This window comes from Myotis brandtii, unplaced genomic scaffold (assembly GCF_000412655.1).
Source record: "Myotis brandtii unplaced genomic scaffold, ASM41265v1 scaffold914, whole genome shotgun sequence".
Lineage (NCBI taxonomy): Eukaryota > Metazoa > Chordata > Mammalia > Chiroptera > Vespertilionidae > Myotis > Myotis brandtii.
The window spans coordinates 109,128-126,315 of NW_005371764.1; the positions used below are offsets into that span (position 1 = coordinate 109,128).

A 17,188-nucleotide genomic window follows, 5' to 3' on the forward strand; every position below is an offset into this window, starting at 1 on the left:
ATCAATAAAATATATTAAAATAAATAAATAAATAAATAAATAATACTGCATTCATTTATAAGAATGCTATTATTTATTTAGAAAGCTCCTATACCAAAATGGCAAGAATTCATTATTTTAGCAACCATTTACCATGTGAAGAAATATCAGTTAATGCATTTGTTCATTTAACATGACACTTCCTCTAAATCAACCATTAATATGTAAATGAATTTCATTTATTGTGACAAATGAAAGCATCTTACCTTATCTCTATCTGGACATTCCTGTACTTTTGGGGGAGTAGAACAAAAAAGAAAAGAGGTAATTTTGGGTTCGACCTGTATATGCTGAAATTTATCTCTGATTATCGACTTCTATAATACAATAATTTAGTTCCCTTAGTTGAAGAACTTTGCTGTTTTCCAGAAGAGTTTATATGAACATCTATTTATTCATTTATCTACATTTAGAGTATTTGTGGATTTCATATAAAATTCATCTCAATTAAAATCTTTTTATCAAAAGTAATTTTAAAAGATTAAGAATCAGTTCACTCCCATTCCTTTTTAAATACTGGCAGTTTTATTGAAACCATACCAAATGTTGTGTTCTCATTCTTAACTTTGCATCTAAAATTACAGTGACAATGTGATAGGACTCTTACTATCTGAAAAGCTTACTGCTTTGGTTGTTTGAAAAGAATGCTTCTGTCAGCATTCCTAAATATGTACCTTAGCCCTATTTTTTTCTGTGGATACTCTCACCTCCTCCCTCACCTCGCCCCCCCCCCAAAAAAAACAACAACAACAACAACAACAACAAACCACACATCCAGGTGTGCCATGTTAGCCAGGAAAACGTTTCACCTCTTATCACTTCCAAGTATGTGGTTGAAATAGATGTGTCTAACCATGTGTTAAGAATGGTTCCAGTGGAGAAATGCAAGTCATAGCTTCCATTATGTTAGGGACTTTGGGAAGTGCTGGGGACGGAAAACGCTATGTATTCAGTGTAACATCTGTGCTTGTTCTGCTGTAGTTTAAAGTGGTCATGCAGATCTATTTTCCCCATTTTTCAATCCAGGCTGAAGTGCATGAAATTAATGTAGCTGGATTCTTTTTTCAGGACATGAGAAGAATTTGCAGTTCTGTCCACTGACTGCATTTGGATGGCAAAGCAACATGTCCTCAGAGCACCTGCCTGTCTCTTTCTTCTTGGAGCAGCGTGGGGGTCACTGACCATTGTAGGATATCTTACCTCCTTTTTCCATGTTTCATCCACAGCCATGGCGTTCCCAACTTTCTAGCTCTTCTCCTGCCACAGGCTGGCCTTTGCTCAGTCCAAAACTATAGAACATCCGTTGTGAATTGAAGTTACTGATGATTCTCTTAGAGAGTAATACTTTGCAAATGCTTTATTTCAAGGCTGTTTCTGTCTCCTTTATAAGTAAGTGATTCTTTGAAAAGAATCAGTATACACTTTCTGGTTGAATAGGTTAGCTTCCAACAAGCAAAATGCAGTTGACCAAATATTAAATCTCGAAGTTTATTTCATCTGTTCTCAGCAATGATTGGCATCCCTTCAGAGACTGTTTACATACAATTTCTGATGAGCAGCTGTTCCAAGGTAGCCTGTTTTTTCTCTCCATTCTGTCTCCTGGACAGCAGTCTTTATAACCTTAGGTGAGTTATAACCTAAAGTTAGATTATAACTTTAATCTCAGTAATCCCTTCAGCTCCTTGCAGGCTTTTTTTGCCCCACGTAGAAGAGTTTTCTTGGACACCTGTACTTCCAGACTCGCCACTAGCCCATGAAACTCTCATTACCATGAGAGGCCCACCTAGATCATTGAGAAATACTACATGGAAAATCGGTGTGAAAGATGCTGTCAGAGTTTATAGTCCAAGAGACTCTTTGAGACCATCACCCCATCTGCAAGTCTTCAGTTTACAGAAATTCATCCTTTTGTTTGTTTTTGAAACTAAGTTTTTAGAAAAAGAAGGAAAATTAAAGGCATGACTTACTGCAAAGCTAATAATAAACAAATAATTTTCTTTGTGCTGGAATAGACAAATCCTGTTTGAGTACACATCTGTGTTTATTTTGAATTATTTAGGAATCTCCCTAATAATACAGATAAAACTTTATGGGGTAGCATAGAACCACAACTTTTGCAACAGAAATGTACCGTACCTGAAATGCTTTTTAATATGTTCTTGGTCTTTTCAGTATGAAAACCTCTTTAAACTGCTGATAGACTGGAAATATGTGTGTCCATAGCTGAGGTCACTGCCTCTCAGTGCAGAGCTAGCTCCAGGGCTCCTTGTGAGGCTCCTTCTCAGAGACCAGGAGACAGAGAAGCACAAAGATCACAAAGGGACTGAAATCTGCATTCATTTCCTAGCCACACAAAGCTATCATTCCAACATCTAATAGAGATCACATGTGAATTAAGTAAGACCATGGAAATCTATAGTTACACAATGAAATTTTGATGTTGCAACTTTTTTCAGAAGTACAGGAAGGGTATGGAAACGGACTAAGATACCAGATATGTAAACATCCAATACATAAACACCCTGAGGATGGACATCACACTTGCAAGTTATTTAGCTTTAAAATAAAAAGGTTGAAAGAGGTTTGAGTGAGATATTTAAAAGTATGATGTATAGTGAAAAATGATTTAATCCCTGCTACCCTTTGGGGTGACTTCTGGGAGGAGGTACACTTATTAAGTTAATCAGAGGTCATTTGAGAAATAAAAAAGTGTTTCACATGGCATAGACTTAGCCAGTGAAGCTCATCATTTTGCTGACTTGAGCTCTAAGCAATGAACGTTTCAAAGGACTGGGAATTTTATGAGTAGTTATAATATTTGCAGTTATAAACACTAAGATAAGAATAATTACATTCCTAGCATTAGACTATGTTATTTATCCAAATACTTTAACATCGACTTTAATGATGGGTATTTGGCTTTTGTTCGGAAGAAAGAAGTTTTAGATCTTGCCAGCAATGCTGGACTGACCCAGCATTAAATTTAAATGCAACAAACATTGAGCATCTGCTAAGAATTATAGACTAGTATGTGGGGCTAGGTGAATTGAAAATTAAAAAAAGACTCTGTCTCTCTTCCAAAGGAATTGTAATCTAGGAACTACAGACAGAAACACACACACATGCACACACATAGGCACGCACGCATGCACACACACACACATACCAATTACGCAAAATGACTAAGGGAAAAAATATTAGGGTCACATTCTTATAGTGAATTTGTGTACAAATGCCTCATTATAATCATCATAATAACCGTGAGAAGTAACAAATCGGTTAAGCATTGGTATTTTGTTGGAGAGTGGAGGAGCCTAAAGCTTGGAGTGGCTAAATTAACTTGTTTAACATTGTCCAGGTCACTTTTTAATGTCAAAGGTTCAGAGGTAGTCCTGGGGATTTTGCTTTTTTGTCATCACATGCAGTCTACATCACCCCAATATCCCCCTGTAATCCTAGAATTCACAGAGTATTTTTATGCAGTCTGAACTGAGATTTATTGTTGACTTGACTTATTCCTTCACTTACTTGAGGGCAGGGATCTGGTACCTTCGCTTTCTTTCACCCAAGTATCTGGCACTTTTTGTGTTATAAATGAACTAGAAGCCCACTGCATGAAGATTCGTGCAATAGGCCTTCCTTCCCCTGGCTGCTGGCACTGGTTTTCCTCTGGCATCTGGGACCCAGGCCTTTGGCCTGGCTTTTCCGCTGCAGCCACAGTGGAGAAGCCAAGCCTCTTCAGTCTTCAGTCTTCACTCAGGCCAGAGCCTTCAGTCTTCGCACCACGCCTGTGTATGCAAATTAACCGCCATCTTTGTTGGGTTAATTTGCATAGTTGCTCTGATTGGCTGGTAGGCATAGCGGAGCGACACCAATTTGCAGGTTTCTCTTTTATTAGTATAGATAATTGCCAATCACCAACTTCCCTTCACAGTGCAATGGATATTAGAAACAAAAATACCCACCATTCTAAGCTCATGTTCTAAACCCATTGACCTCTCATTAAATGTTTGAGGAGCAAATGGTATGATTTCAACAGCAGTGTGAATTCCTAAAGAAAACATCACCCAGTTTTTATGCCATTTCACTGAAATTTTTTTAAAATGAGGATATAAACTTGGGATGGGACTTTAGAGTGTGACATTAGGTTCAAGAGAGAAGTCTCAGACTTGTGCAGAATGAGGTTTAGGTCTCATTCTCAGGAAAGCTTGATTCCAGAGTCAGCAAAAGCACACAGTTCAGCAGAATTACCTCAGCAGTGCAGTGCAGAGTCATGAGCTTCAAGTTTAATTAAGAGTGCGATTCCATTGTCTCTGTCACTAACCAAGCAGTTCCTGGACTGGACTTGTGGACCACATGAAGGCCCACATAAAGGATGATGTGTGTTGGGGGTGGGTGCCTCGACCTGCACAGCTGGGGTTCAGAATCTGAAGGAGGGGCTGATGCACAAATGAAAATGCTCTACAAGAAATATGAATTTAGAAGGCATTGGGAGCCAGGTGGAGCCTCTTTTGTGAAGAGCACATTGACCTCTGGCCAGTCCACTTTTATTTACTTGAATACATATTTGCCCTTTGGCAATGCAGACAGGCATATCAAAGGTAAAGTTTGGTAAACAGTAAAAGAATTATCAGGTTAGGGAATTGCCTTGAGCCATTGAGCCCACAGCAGGGCAATATTATGCTGATTTTCAGCCCTACTGAATATCAAAGTCCATTGGCCTTCCAATGATTCTTTTTGCATTAATATGCTAACTGCTGTTGGCTTTAGCCTCTGGCAGGTGGGGGTGCAGAGGACACTTATCCTTGCTCTCTAAGGGAATTCTACCAATAGATATTAGAAGGAAACTATTTGTCATATCACTTATTTTGAAATGTAGGCAGTTGTGTTGGGTGGTTTTTTTTCCTTGTTCCATCTGCCTTTAGTTCATCAACCCTGGTCCTTTCCCCAGCAAAGTCTTATCTTATCCTATGACATCCAGTTTGAATTATTCAAATGATCTCTTCCATAGAGCCTTTTCTTTCCTTTCCACAAGTAGTTGTTCCTTCTTCTGAATCCCAAAATGCCTCACTTATTGGCATGGTGGCACTTTTTACTTTCAGTCTCATATTATCATTATTTCGCATAGGCCTACTTGCTGCCAGAGGCTGGCATACAATAAATGTGTGTTGAATTTAATAGATTAAATGTTTTTATCTAAACACTTACCATCCTCCAGTTTAATTTCACACTCTCAGTTTAAGCACCTACAATTTGTGAAGCAACATATGGACTTTAAGACACATCAGTGTGAGAATGCACCCTGACTCAGTATATTAGTTTACAGTTTGCCCCCAAATGTTTTTAATAACTACAACAATGATAATAAATGCTTTATGTATGTATTACTGTCCTACTGAAATTATGTGCAGAGATAATACATTCTGCTATTAGGTGTAAAGTGGTTGTAATCCAGACCATCCATTCTTCTATTATTGGACCCTCTTTATCTATTCTTCTATTATTGGACCCTCTTTATCCATTCTTCTATTATTAGACCCTCTTTGTTTTGCCAGAGATAAAAGTCAGGAGCCAGAGATCTGTATACACATCTGCTTGCTTTTATAGGATGTCTGGAATCATATCCCTACAGTCAACTGGGACACTATCACTAACACGATCAGCTTGCACATGCCCACATACTCCATACAATTCTTAACCTTTAGGTCCTAGACCCAGAGAACACTTTTCTAGTTTTCATGGGTATTGTGCATAAACAAGTAATGGATGGAAGCAAGAGCTATGGCAAGCCAGCCTGTGCCAGCCTATACCCTCCATGGAGGAGAAGCTCACTAAGTCTTTGCTGAGAAAACCCATCTCACAAAAGCACATGCTAACTCTTTCCTATGAGGCATTTGATGAGGAGATCTATTATATTTAAGGTGGTTACAAATTCTTTTAAAAGTGTAGCATACTTATTTTTCTCTCTTAAGAACTTCCAATAAGCAATATTTACTATAGGGTTTTTTTTTGTTGTTGTTTGTTTGTTTTTTGTGCAAAAGTTTGTAATGGTCTTTATTATCCATGAATGAGTGAGATCATGTGGTATTTTTCCTTCATTGACTGGCTTATTTCACTTAGCATAATGCTCTCCAGTTCCATCCATGCTGTTGCAAATGGTAAGAGTTCCTTCTTTTTTACAGCAGCATAGTATTCCATCGTGTAGATGTACCACAGTTTTCTAATCCATTCATCTACTGATGGGCACTTAGGCTGTTTCCAGATCTTAGCTATGGTGAATTGTGCTGTTATGAACATATGGGTGCACATATCCTTTCTGATTGGTGTTTCTGGTTTCTTGGGATATATTCCTAGAAGTGGGATCACAGGGTCAAATAGGAGTTCCATTTCCAGCTTTTTGAGGAAACTCCATACTGTCTTCCATAGTGGCTGCACCAGTCTGCATTCCCACCAGCAGTGCGCAAGTGTTCCTTTTTCTCCACATCCTCTCCAGCACTTGTCGTTTGTTGATTTGTTGATGATAGCCATTCTGACAGGTGTGAGATGGTACCTCATTGTTGTTTTGATTTGCATCTCTCGGATGATTAGTGACTTTGAGCATGTTTTCATATGTCTCTTGGCTTTCTGAATGTCCTCTTTTGAAAGGTGTCTATTTATATCCTTTGCCAATTTTTTGATTGGATTGTTTATCTTCTTTTTGTTAAGTTGTATGAGTTCCCTTACTATAGGGTTTTTAAGTTAAATTCTTAACCAAGGTTCTAGGGATTAAGTTTTGTCTGTTCTGAGTACTTGTTCTCTTTCCAGATCAAAGAATTAGACTCAGGTTTTAAATGCAATGCACCTTAGAAATAAGAATTCAAAAAATGTTAAATAGAAGTACTGAGTCCCTGCCATGGCTGGTTAGCTCAATGGTCAGAGCATCGGCCCACAGACTGAAGGGTCTCAGGTTTGATTCTGGTCAAAGCACGTACCTCAGTTGTAGGCTCCATCCCTAGCCCTGGTCAGGGCATGTGCAGGAGGCAACCAATCGATGTGTCTCTCTCACATAGATGTTTCTCTCTCTCTGTCACCATTTCTTTCACTCTCTCTAAAAATTAATGGAAAAAATACCCTCTGGTGAGGATTAAAAAGAAAAAAAAAAGTTTTAAGCCCTGAGTCTTTTAATGCCCAGCAATAGCTCCTGAATATTCTAATTGGAAGAGGGGGCCATTTAAATGTCATCTTCTTGACCAAGCTATTAAAGGTTCTGAGGTACCCATCTGCACATTAATGTGGTATTGAAGCAAAAGACTTCATTTTACAGGAAAAAAAATGAATTCACAATTCAGTGTATATTTTAAAGATGTAAAACAATATCTTCTAAAGCACAGGGATTTAATCAGCCTTTCCCTTTAACTCCACATAGCTCTTTTAAATTGCCCGAGATACTGATTTCCTGTATCCCAGAGTTTATAGGAATTCCAATACAATTTCATTTTCTCCCCTTTTGTTATCAGAATATTGTGTGTCTTGAGGTCTAGATTTTACAAGTTGCTTATAAGAGAGGAATTGAAATGGAATATTTATCTAATTTTTCTTAGCACAATCATATCTGATCTAGAGAATATGGAAGGAAAAAACCCTCGGTTTTGCATAGAATATGTGAAGGCACTCTGCTCACGTTTATCTTAAATATATTTCATAAATTAAGCTGAGCATTTTCAGGGGATATCACAGCTCCATGCACTGTTCTCAAGCCTAATTCTGTGTGTGTCACACCAAGCCAATGGAGACCAGAGATGGTGTCTCCACCCTAGAGCAGCGTTCTCCTTCACTTTCGATCTTTATGGTTTCTATATTGGAGTGATTGAGTAGCTTGGATTCTGGAAATGTCTCTAGTTGAAATGCTGTAGTATTAACCTGCTATATAGAAGTCCCTTTTGTTTCTTTCTACCAATGCCACCTACCAATTTTAACGACTACAGCAGATTTTGCTTTTCAAACAGAACCAGATGGAACTCACGTTCAAAGAACATATCAGAATTAAATATTTCTTTTTTAATTAGTTGCTTCTGATTTATGCAAGAAAAGAAATAAATAACATGAGAGTGAGAAAATGTGCTATACATCCAGACACAGCTAAGCCCACACAAACAGCATCTCCATTTATTAGCCAAAAAGACAAAGGTCAGCCCTCATTTAGGGACTTCATTTTCCTTGCCCCTTTCCTTGTGGTTCTTTTGCTATAAGTACAGTGGCAGTCAGGGAAGCCAGCCTTTCAACTGCATTTGTTACAACCTTATCTGATGTTATTCTGGCTGGTTGGCTCACATCTAGATAATAGGAAAATTCATCTGTTCATTCACTTGGGATTGTTTTACTATCAGCATAGGCTGTGTTGCAACCAGGAGTTTGTTTCCACCCAGGAAAATGCTTTTTTTTCATTGAAATATGGAAAAATATATTAAATCAGGCAATTAAGAGTAGAAAAGAAAATGAGTGATATTCTTTCTACATTGCACTTTTTTTGTACTTGAATATTTTATTTATCAGCATTGTAAATGTTTCCTCACTATCTTTTGCTAAATATGCTTTATCATTACCATCTTGTTTTTCTATAGCATAACTGAATCATTTGTAAAGTTTTGCTTTCCAGTAGCCAGTGTAAATTTTAAACAAATAACCAAAGTAATCATAAATGGTTTCATATTCTGTATAATTATGCAAAATATTTAATTTCCACATAGGGTAACTATAAGATTTAATTATTAATTACTAAGAAATCCTAAATTATTTTTCTATAATTATGGTTTTTGCAATATGAATTGGGGAACAGCATGGGTTGTAGAGGCCTACCCACAAATCTGATCTGGGGTAAGTCCTGATAAGTTCTGTGACTAAGAGAGGTATACACATCGCTTTCTTCCTCAATTGCTTATCCATAAAACCTTCCCTGTATGATTATTGTGAGAATTGAAAGAGATAGTGTATGTAAATTTAGCCCCTAATAAAATGCCTGACACAGAAATGTTGCTTCATGAATTTTCTATTAATAAGAGTAGTTTTAGCCTCAGTATTTTTCTATGTAATACAGTAATGGTGAAAAAAATACATAAAAAGATAGAGAATTATGTCACTGAATATAAAGTGGGTATATTTTGATTGGTAACTATAAAAAGTTTAAGATCAAAATGCCTACAAAATAATATTGAATGTAAACTATAAGTGAAAAATAAAATTGAAGAAAAGAAGTTCAACATCTAAGTAACATAATGATCAGGTACTGTGAATTAAGCCCTCAGACCCTATAACAGCACTGATGTTTAAATGCTCAGGCTCTACACATGTGTTATCTAAGGAAATGAGCAATTGCTCAAAAATATTTTCTTTAGCTTGTAGAGTCTAGTGATTAATTAAACAGCTCTTTGAGTCATCAGAGATGCTCTAAAAAAATCTGACACACACTCCCTACCGACAAGTGCTCTTCCTGTTTTTAAATCAGACTTTAATTCTTTGTTCTTTATTTTTTCAGGCTTTTGCATTGACCTGCCTTGGGAATGTTAAAAGCTGGTAAACACTCCCTTGCCAATCTAGATCAATGGGCAGTATTTTATTGAGCAAGACAGATTTTCATTTTAGAAATTAGGCTAGGCTTTCTACATTATGACATTACCAATAGCTGGTTATATATTATTATTATTATAGGAAGCAAGGATATTCATTTCATGGCTCAGAAGCTGCATGCTGGTGTTTAACCAACAGTTTGCAAAGGTTTGCTACGTGATTTACTACATAATGCTGAAATGAGTTCTTTGTCCTCAAGTGGTTTCCAGTAAAATGTGTGCCTCTCCTGGCTTCTCTTTATCTGGGGAATGTGTTTCCTGTCATTACTAAGACAATACCATGGCCATAAAGCACATGTGGATTATACCTGTAGATATTTTACAACAAAGAGTGAGTCAGAAACATGTTTAGAACCCACACCTTGGGGTCCCTCACTCCAAGAAGCTGCTGGGACACCATCTCCTGCCCCCAGAAGTGAATGCGGACAGCTGTTTTCTTTTATTAGTGCACTCCCCCCAAATAAAAGTTGGGTCTTTCTCTTCTGTATTTGTTGTCTAGCAATATCTTCATTTGTGTGTGGACCACAGTGAAAGTAAGATGTGGTTAGAGATTCTACGAGAAGTATTGGAATTTTATATTTATATCTATACTAATAAAAGGGTAATATGCTATTTAGACTGGGAGACCTTCCGGACAAAGCCATGGTGGCGGGGCTGAGACAGAGGCAGTTGGGGGTGATCAGGCCAGAAGGGGAGGGCAGTTGGGGGCGATCAGGCTTAGTGGGGAGGCAGTTGGGAGCGAGAAGGCCGGCGGGGGCGAGAAGGCCGGCTGGGGTGGGGGGTGAGTTGAGGGCGAGCAGGCCAGCAGGTAGAGTGGTTAGGGGTGATCAGGCAGGCAGGCAGGTGAGCAGTTAGGAGCCAGTAGTCCCGGATTGCGAGAGGGATGCCGGACTGCCGGTTTAGGCCCAATCCCTGTGGACATCCCCTGAGGGGCCCCAGATTGGAGAGGGTGCAGGCTGGGCTGAGGGACAACCCCCAACCCATGCATAAATTTCATGCACCGGGCCACTAGTTGGAAATAAGATGCCAGATTGAGTCACTTCTGATGATGATGCTACATAAGCTAACTCAAAGGGTGGCCACTAGAACTCAAAAGGATTTTGAGCCTAGCTAGCATGGCTCAGTGGTTGAGCATTGACCTATGAACTAAGAGGTCACAGTTTGACTCCTGGTCAGGGCATATGCCCAAGTTGTGGGCTCAATCCCCAGTATGGGGTGTGCAGGATGCAGCTGATCGATGAGTCTCTCTCATCATTGATGTTTCTATCTCTATTTCTCCCTTCCTCTCTGAAATCAATAGAAATATATATTTTTTTAAAAAGGATTTTGATGAATTTCTATAAAATAATTTACATACCATCATATAAGTACCAGATGTTTGTCACACACAGGGAGTGACACATTCAACAATTTCAGCGAATGTATTTGATGTTCAGCTGTGTACATACCCCCTCCCATCTTCACATCCCCTCACCAGCACCCTTAATATTAAACATAAGTAGAGTAAACTCAGATGTGAAATCAAATCCATCTTCTAATGAAAAATAAGGCAGCTGTGAAATAATGATATTTTTTAAAATAAGAAAATAGTGATTGGACCACAGCTGATTGGATTAAAGAATAGCAGGTTATTTAATTATGGTTATTGTCTGTGTGAATTTTTATGGAAAGAAAGGAACTATTGTTAGGACAATGAACTCTCAAACCCAGAGGGGTGGCTATATTTAGAACTTCTCTGGGTTATATCTTTGTCTTTCCAGCTGCCTTTCTTGAATCATCAATCTTATCTATTAGAATGTGAGGTTGCTAAGAGTTCATCATAATTCAGAAAGCTAAATCACCAAGAGGATGGTCATGGCTGATTTTGAATGGTTTTCATGACAATTGATTATTTTGGCTTTAAGATGACCAGAGATCAATATATTTCTTGACAAATGTCTATAGAGGTAGGGAAACCTGGTGTTGTAGATGGGCAGGAATGGCACCAGGTGTTAGATGCATGGGGTCAGACTGGACCTGGGTTCAGCAACCTCGGTACTTGAGTTCTGGGTAGGGAAGAATTAGAGCCAAGACTTCAACCATAAGAGAACATTTATTTATAAAGTCATAGAGGTGGAAGAAGTAATTCATAGAAGAAATAGGATTAGGAAACAAGTTATAGAGGTAAAGGAAAGACCCTTAGAGCTTGGGAGTGAGGAAGGCAATAGTAATATGGAATTGGGGGCAGGGGGTCTAGGGAAAGGGAAGCGAAAGGCTTGAACATGTTTCTACGAGGGAGAGCGCACTGGATCCATGTCCTAAGGGTTTAAGGGTGGAGATTTTAGGGGAAGTCCCATGGGAAAATCTTAATAGAATATTCAGCAGCTTTCCAGGTGTGTCCTTTCAAGATTGTAGTTTCCACTGATTGATTGGTTGGTGACAGGGCAGGAGATCATTATTCAATGCAGCTGGTCCTGAAGTCAGTCTTGGGGTCACTGGTCTGATTTTGTTGCTTTTCTGGGTCTGGAGCTGAAATATAACTGAGGCCTAGATATCTCTAGGGAGGAAAGGTCAGGGCTCCAAACTTCATGTCCATGGATATGCTAGGGGTTGAAAGGTCACCCTGTGGGTGAGGTCTCACCTTACAATTGTCTTTTGCTAGGCACCTGGGGCTTTCTGCCCTGGTGACCTTCTGTACCTGGCTCATTGTCCTAGCTATGCTCATGTCTGTTTAACTGCCTACCACAGTGGTAGGTTGTTTAGTGTCTATCATTTCATTCATTCATTTCCTTCTCCTTGCCTCTGCACTTCCTGCTCCTCCTTCTCCCTGGAACACTTTTTCCCTTTGTGTCCACTTGCATGCTTCTATCATGTATTTTTCATATAATAGACATCATAGTCATCTGTGAAATGTCTATAGTCCTTCAGCTCCAATTCTCTGGCAAACCGCTTATTCCTTCCTCTGTGCTGCATCACACTTTCTGCACATTGCCCCATTCTGTAGTCATGTGTTTGTGCTTCCCACACTCTTACTGCTCTTGATATCCTCACCACTTAATGCAGAACTTAGCAGATGAGCAGTATTAAGTGTCCACTGAATGAATGTCCATTAGGTTGAATAACAGTGTTCACAGGTAGCATGCTGATTAAATAGATTATGCTACAACCTTACCATGGAATATCATAAAGCCACTGAAAATGATGTGGTAGAAAAATATCTTGACTTGGAAATAAAGCCGTAGAACTAAACAAAAAGAAGCTCATCAAACATAGAAGTAATATGACCACATTTTTATAATAAAACACGCACACCATATTCACATACATTTAGAATAAGAAAAAAAACTCTGGGAGGCTATTAGTGGTTATTTCCTAATGGTGGTCTTATGGAGATTTTATTTTCTTCTCTAACCTTTTCTGCATCTTATGAATTTTCAATAGGCATCTATTACTTTTATATATAGAAACACAGATACTCCCTAAAAGAAATCATAAAAGTCTTGATGGAGATAGAGCAAAAACACAACTGGATGGATTCGGCGGTGGCAACATTAACTACACACTTAATATTCTAGGGTGACAAGTGACTTACTCTGCCTACCAGACCAGAAAGTAAAATAAAAGTCACTAGTATAAAAAAAAAAGAGGAAATGATTAAATCAAGAGAAATTTACACATTGAGGCATGCAGGCAGAAAAGGCTTCTCTAGTGTTCAGAATAACAAATATTTTAATGGGTCTGGAAGATAGATACAGCAGGTGAGACTAAAAAGATAGATCAAGGAAAATGTCATTATTAACTGAGCAGGCCTCACCCATAAGAAAGGTGTACTTACAGACTTGAAGTCCTTCTGAGTCTCCTGACACAGACACCAGCAGAGTGAGCAGTGATGCTTCTGAGACAGAAGGCTATCTCCTTCCAATCATCAGGTATGGGAAGGTCTCTGTTAGGGCATTCCCCATAGATACTAAGGGAGAAAGTACTTCCCCAACATTGGCAGTGAGAGTTCTCATAGTGCAGGGGAGGCTGTTTTATCAGAGTTCTGGGTACCTTCTGATTTTAATTTTAATGAGTCCCAGTTCTAATCATTTTGTGAGGTTGTCACTCATCCGTACTAAACCCGGTGGCAGTAATGTTAGAAAGAAAAATTAAATGAAATGTCAAGTATCCCAGTGTGGTAAATAAGAGAATCTGCAGCTTTATAGCACAGCAGGAAGTTTTATGCAATTACATGGGGAGGTTGCTAATGCGTTTCATTGTCATTGAAAAAAGAAAACTTTTTTTATGACAGATCATGCATATGCCTTTGGGGCCTTTCTATCTGAGACCTTGGATGCTTCCTGTGTTGGGTACCTAAATTCCAATCAATTGCTCCTTCCTTTAAGTCAGCTGTTATTAATACTTAGGATTCTTCTAGTTAACCACCAGTTAACTTCTTTTCTACCTGGCAACTAAATTGTATCCTAGAAAAAAAATTTGAAAAGCAGGAATATGGCAGTCAGAGAATAAAGTTCTAGAGTTATTTCAAATCTGCCTATGCACTCTTGGAATGTTTAATCATTTCCAAACTGAAGAGCCATTTGTAAGTTTGACAGGAAGAGTTTATTTAAATAGCTCTGCTTCATGCACCTTTGGACATCAAGATCTGAAGGGCCCTTCAGCTTGAAAGTGGATGTGGCATCGAACATGACTCAATGGATAGTGAGTAAAACATTAAGTGCCCTTAGAGTATTTGAAACTGTTTAGTGCAACCATTGTCCAGAGTACCCATTAACTTTCAGATTGCAACATTAGGAAATCAGAGAGTTTTTACAGCAACTTAAAATCACCTGATTATTTGTCTGGAATTTAGTTAGATTTAGCGTTCCCAGATAACACCCAGTTAAATTTGTATTTCAAGTAAGCCATGACCTAGTTGTAGTATGTCCCAAATATTACATGGGACATATTTATATTAAAAATATTTGTTGTTTATCTGAAATTCAAATCTAAGAAACAAAAATCCTTACTCTGCACTCCTCATCTCTACTCCATTCCAGATTACAAATCTAGGGCCCATTTCCCTAACCACAACACTCACAGTGCTTTCAAAGTCAGTATTGTTCTGATCTGCATTCTATTTGAAGGAGGTAGAATGCTAAATAGTGATGGAAAATAGGACCATGTTAGACTTGAGTTCTAGTCCAGGCCTCTCAAGTCTCCAATATGTGAGATTATCTTGTTTGCCTTGATTTTCTATTTGTAAAATGGCATATATTGATGTGTTGTTTGGAAAAGGTTTTTAAACTCTCAGAAAATACAGCAACATGATATTGAACCCTGTTTTGTCTTTTGCACCGGGGATTAAACAATCATGGTTGCAGCAATGAGAAAGGTCTTTCCTGGCAATTGCCTACCTAGAGCAATTGCTGTCTTCTCCCATTTGTGCCTTTTGTTAGAGGAATGGTAGGGGGATTTTGGGGGTTGTTGATGCCAGAGGAATTAGGGTCTATTGATCCCAGGTTGGTAGAAACTACACTGTGGAGCCCACAGGGGAAGATGGTCCAGGTGATGGCAGTGCAGGGATGGGCAGCTGACCTCATGTGTATTGTCTTGCAGGTGGACTTGGGCCTTCTGCGCTTTGTCACTGCTGTTGGGACACAGGGAGCTATTTCAAAGGAAACCAAGAAGAAATACTACGTCAAGACTTACAGAATAGACATTAGCTCCAATGGGGAAGACTGGATCACCATAAAAGAAGGAAACAAGCCTGTTGTAAGTTTGGCTGCCATCCCTTCAACCAATTTAGTCTTTGAAATGGACGATAAATTTTACTTGTTTGGGAGCTTTCAGTCTGGTCTGGTTAATTTTTTAATTGATTTAAAATGAAAAGAGCAATTAGAGGTTTAAAGCTGACCAAAGGGGTCTCATGTTCCCAGATCGAGAAGCCAAAAGCAAATTATATGAATGTGTCCAAGAAAAGTCAATACCAGCCAAATTAAGTGTCAGACTCAAGAATCACTTTATACATCCCACAAGGACAAGGACTATGCATAAGATGAATACTGTCCTCTTAGAATCATAGGAGTTGTTTTGTTTTCCCTGTGTTTCTCCATTCTCTTTCATGGATTTATTCTTCCTCTCTGTAACAGGCTGGTTTTAGAAAAGTCCTTTTCATCTATCCTCTACGGCTCACAAACTAATTTGCAAGTGTGTTTGGCTGCTTCTGTGAGAATACACTATAAATAGAACCAAGTTAGTCCATAATGTTCCCTAAGATCACATACATGCCACCTCCTCACTGCTTAACTAAGGAGGAAAACCCCTGTCCCTGGGAGCTCTACCCTAAATCATTTGGAACTGAGGTGATTTTTTCTCAGCCTGCCTGTTTACTTAAAGTTATGCTAGCTCTGATTTAGCAATCAAAAGATTTCTGAGAACTCACACTTGCTGTTTCTCCAAAAGTAAAAGCTTGCTGAAGCTGAGTAAAATGTATAGAATTGATAAGGATAGTAGCAAAGATCCAGGTACAGTGACTTGAAATCCTGGATTTGAGAAGAGGTCAGTTAACATGTCCTTGTATCTCTCTGGAGCATTCATGGCCTTGACTTCCTCCTGGCCCTAAACTGAGAAAAGCCTCCAGGTGTGAAGTGAGAGAACTATTAATTCCCTTTGATTAACTGCAAAGCCCTCACTCTTGTTTAGGGGAGATAAGATTGAAGTGGATGTAGATATGCAGCTGCTATATGGGAGGAAAGTTTTGTGGTCAGGCAAGTTCAAGGCCACTGTCTAGCTGGTGAGGACACGAAATCAATCCTCCATCTTGGAAAGAAAAACCCTCATAGCCAACATTTGTGGCAGTTAAGCAAGTAAATTCAACCCTGAGTTTCATGGCTTATTCTTGTTTTGGAGTAGTTTTTTGCAAACATGCTTTAATTTCAAACAAATAGACTGGGGGTCAGGGGTGGGGAACACAGTAATGCCAAGGACACACCATAAGCAAGAGAATCCAAAAAGCCGAACCAGTATGACTCGGTGGTTGAGTGTTGACCCATGAACCAGGAGGTTGAGATTTGATTCCTGGTCAGGGCACATTCCACTGGGGGGTTTGCCAGTGGCAGTTGATCAATGATTCTCTCTCATCATTGATATTTCTCTCTCTCTCTCTCTCTCTCCCTCTCTCTGAAATCAATAAAAACATATTTTAAAAAGAGAGAGAGAGAGAGAGTGGGAGAACTGACCTCTGACCTTCAGGCCATTTCTTTAAAAAAAAATGAGTGCTACCCTAGCTCGTTTTGCTCAGTGGATAGAGCATCAGCCTGCAGACTGAATGGTCCCAGGTTCAATTCTGGTCAAGGGCACATGCTTGGGTTGTGGGTTTGATCCCCAGTAGGGGGCATGCAAGAGGCAGCTGATCAATGATTCTCTCCCATCATTGATGTTTATATCTCTCTCTCCCTCTCCTTTCCTCTCTGAAATCATTAATATATATATACTAGAGGCCCGGTGCACAAAAATTTGTGCACTCAGGGGGGGAGGGGGGTCCCCCAGCCCGGCCTGTGCCCTCTCGCAGTCTGGGACCCCTCGAG

General features: G+C 39.1%; 1 protein-coding gene across 7 annotated transcripts in view; it reads left to right on the top strand.

Moving 5' to 3' along the window:
• Positions 1 to 17,188, top strand: part of NRP1 (neuropilin 1) — a 196,639-nt gene that overhangs the window by 102,380 nt on the left and 77,071 nt on the right. For all 7 annotated transcript variants that reach the window (XM_005885510.2, XM_005885513.2, XM_005885511.2 and 4 more), the window contains one exon: positions 15,219 to 15,374. In XM_005885510.2, coding sequence (XP_005885572.1) covers positions 15,219 to 15,374 — 156 coding nt within the window. The remainder of the gene's footprint in view (positions 1 to 15,218; positions 15,375 to 17,188) is intronic.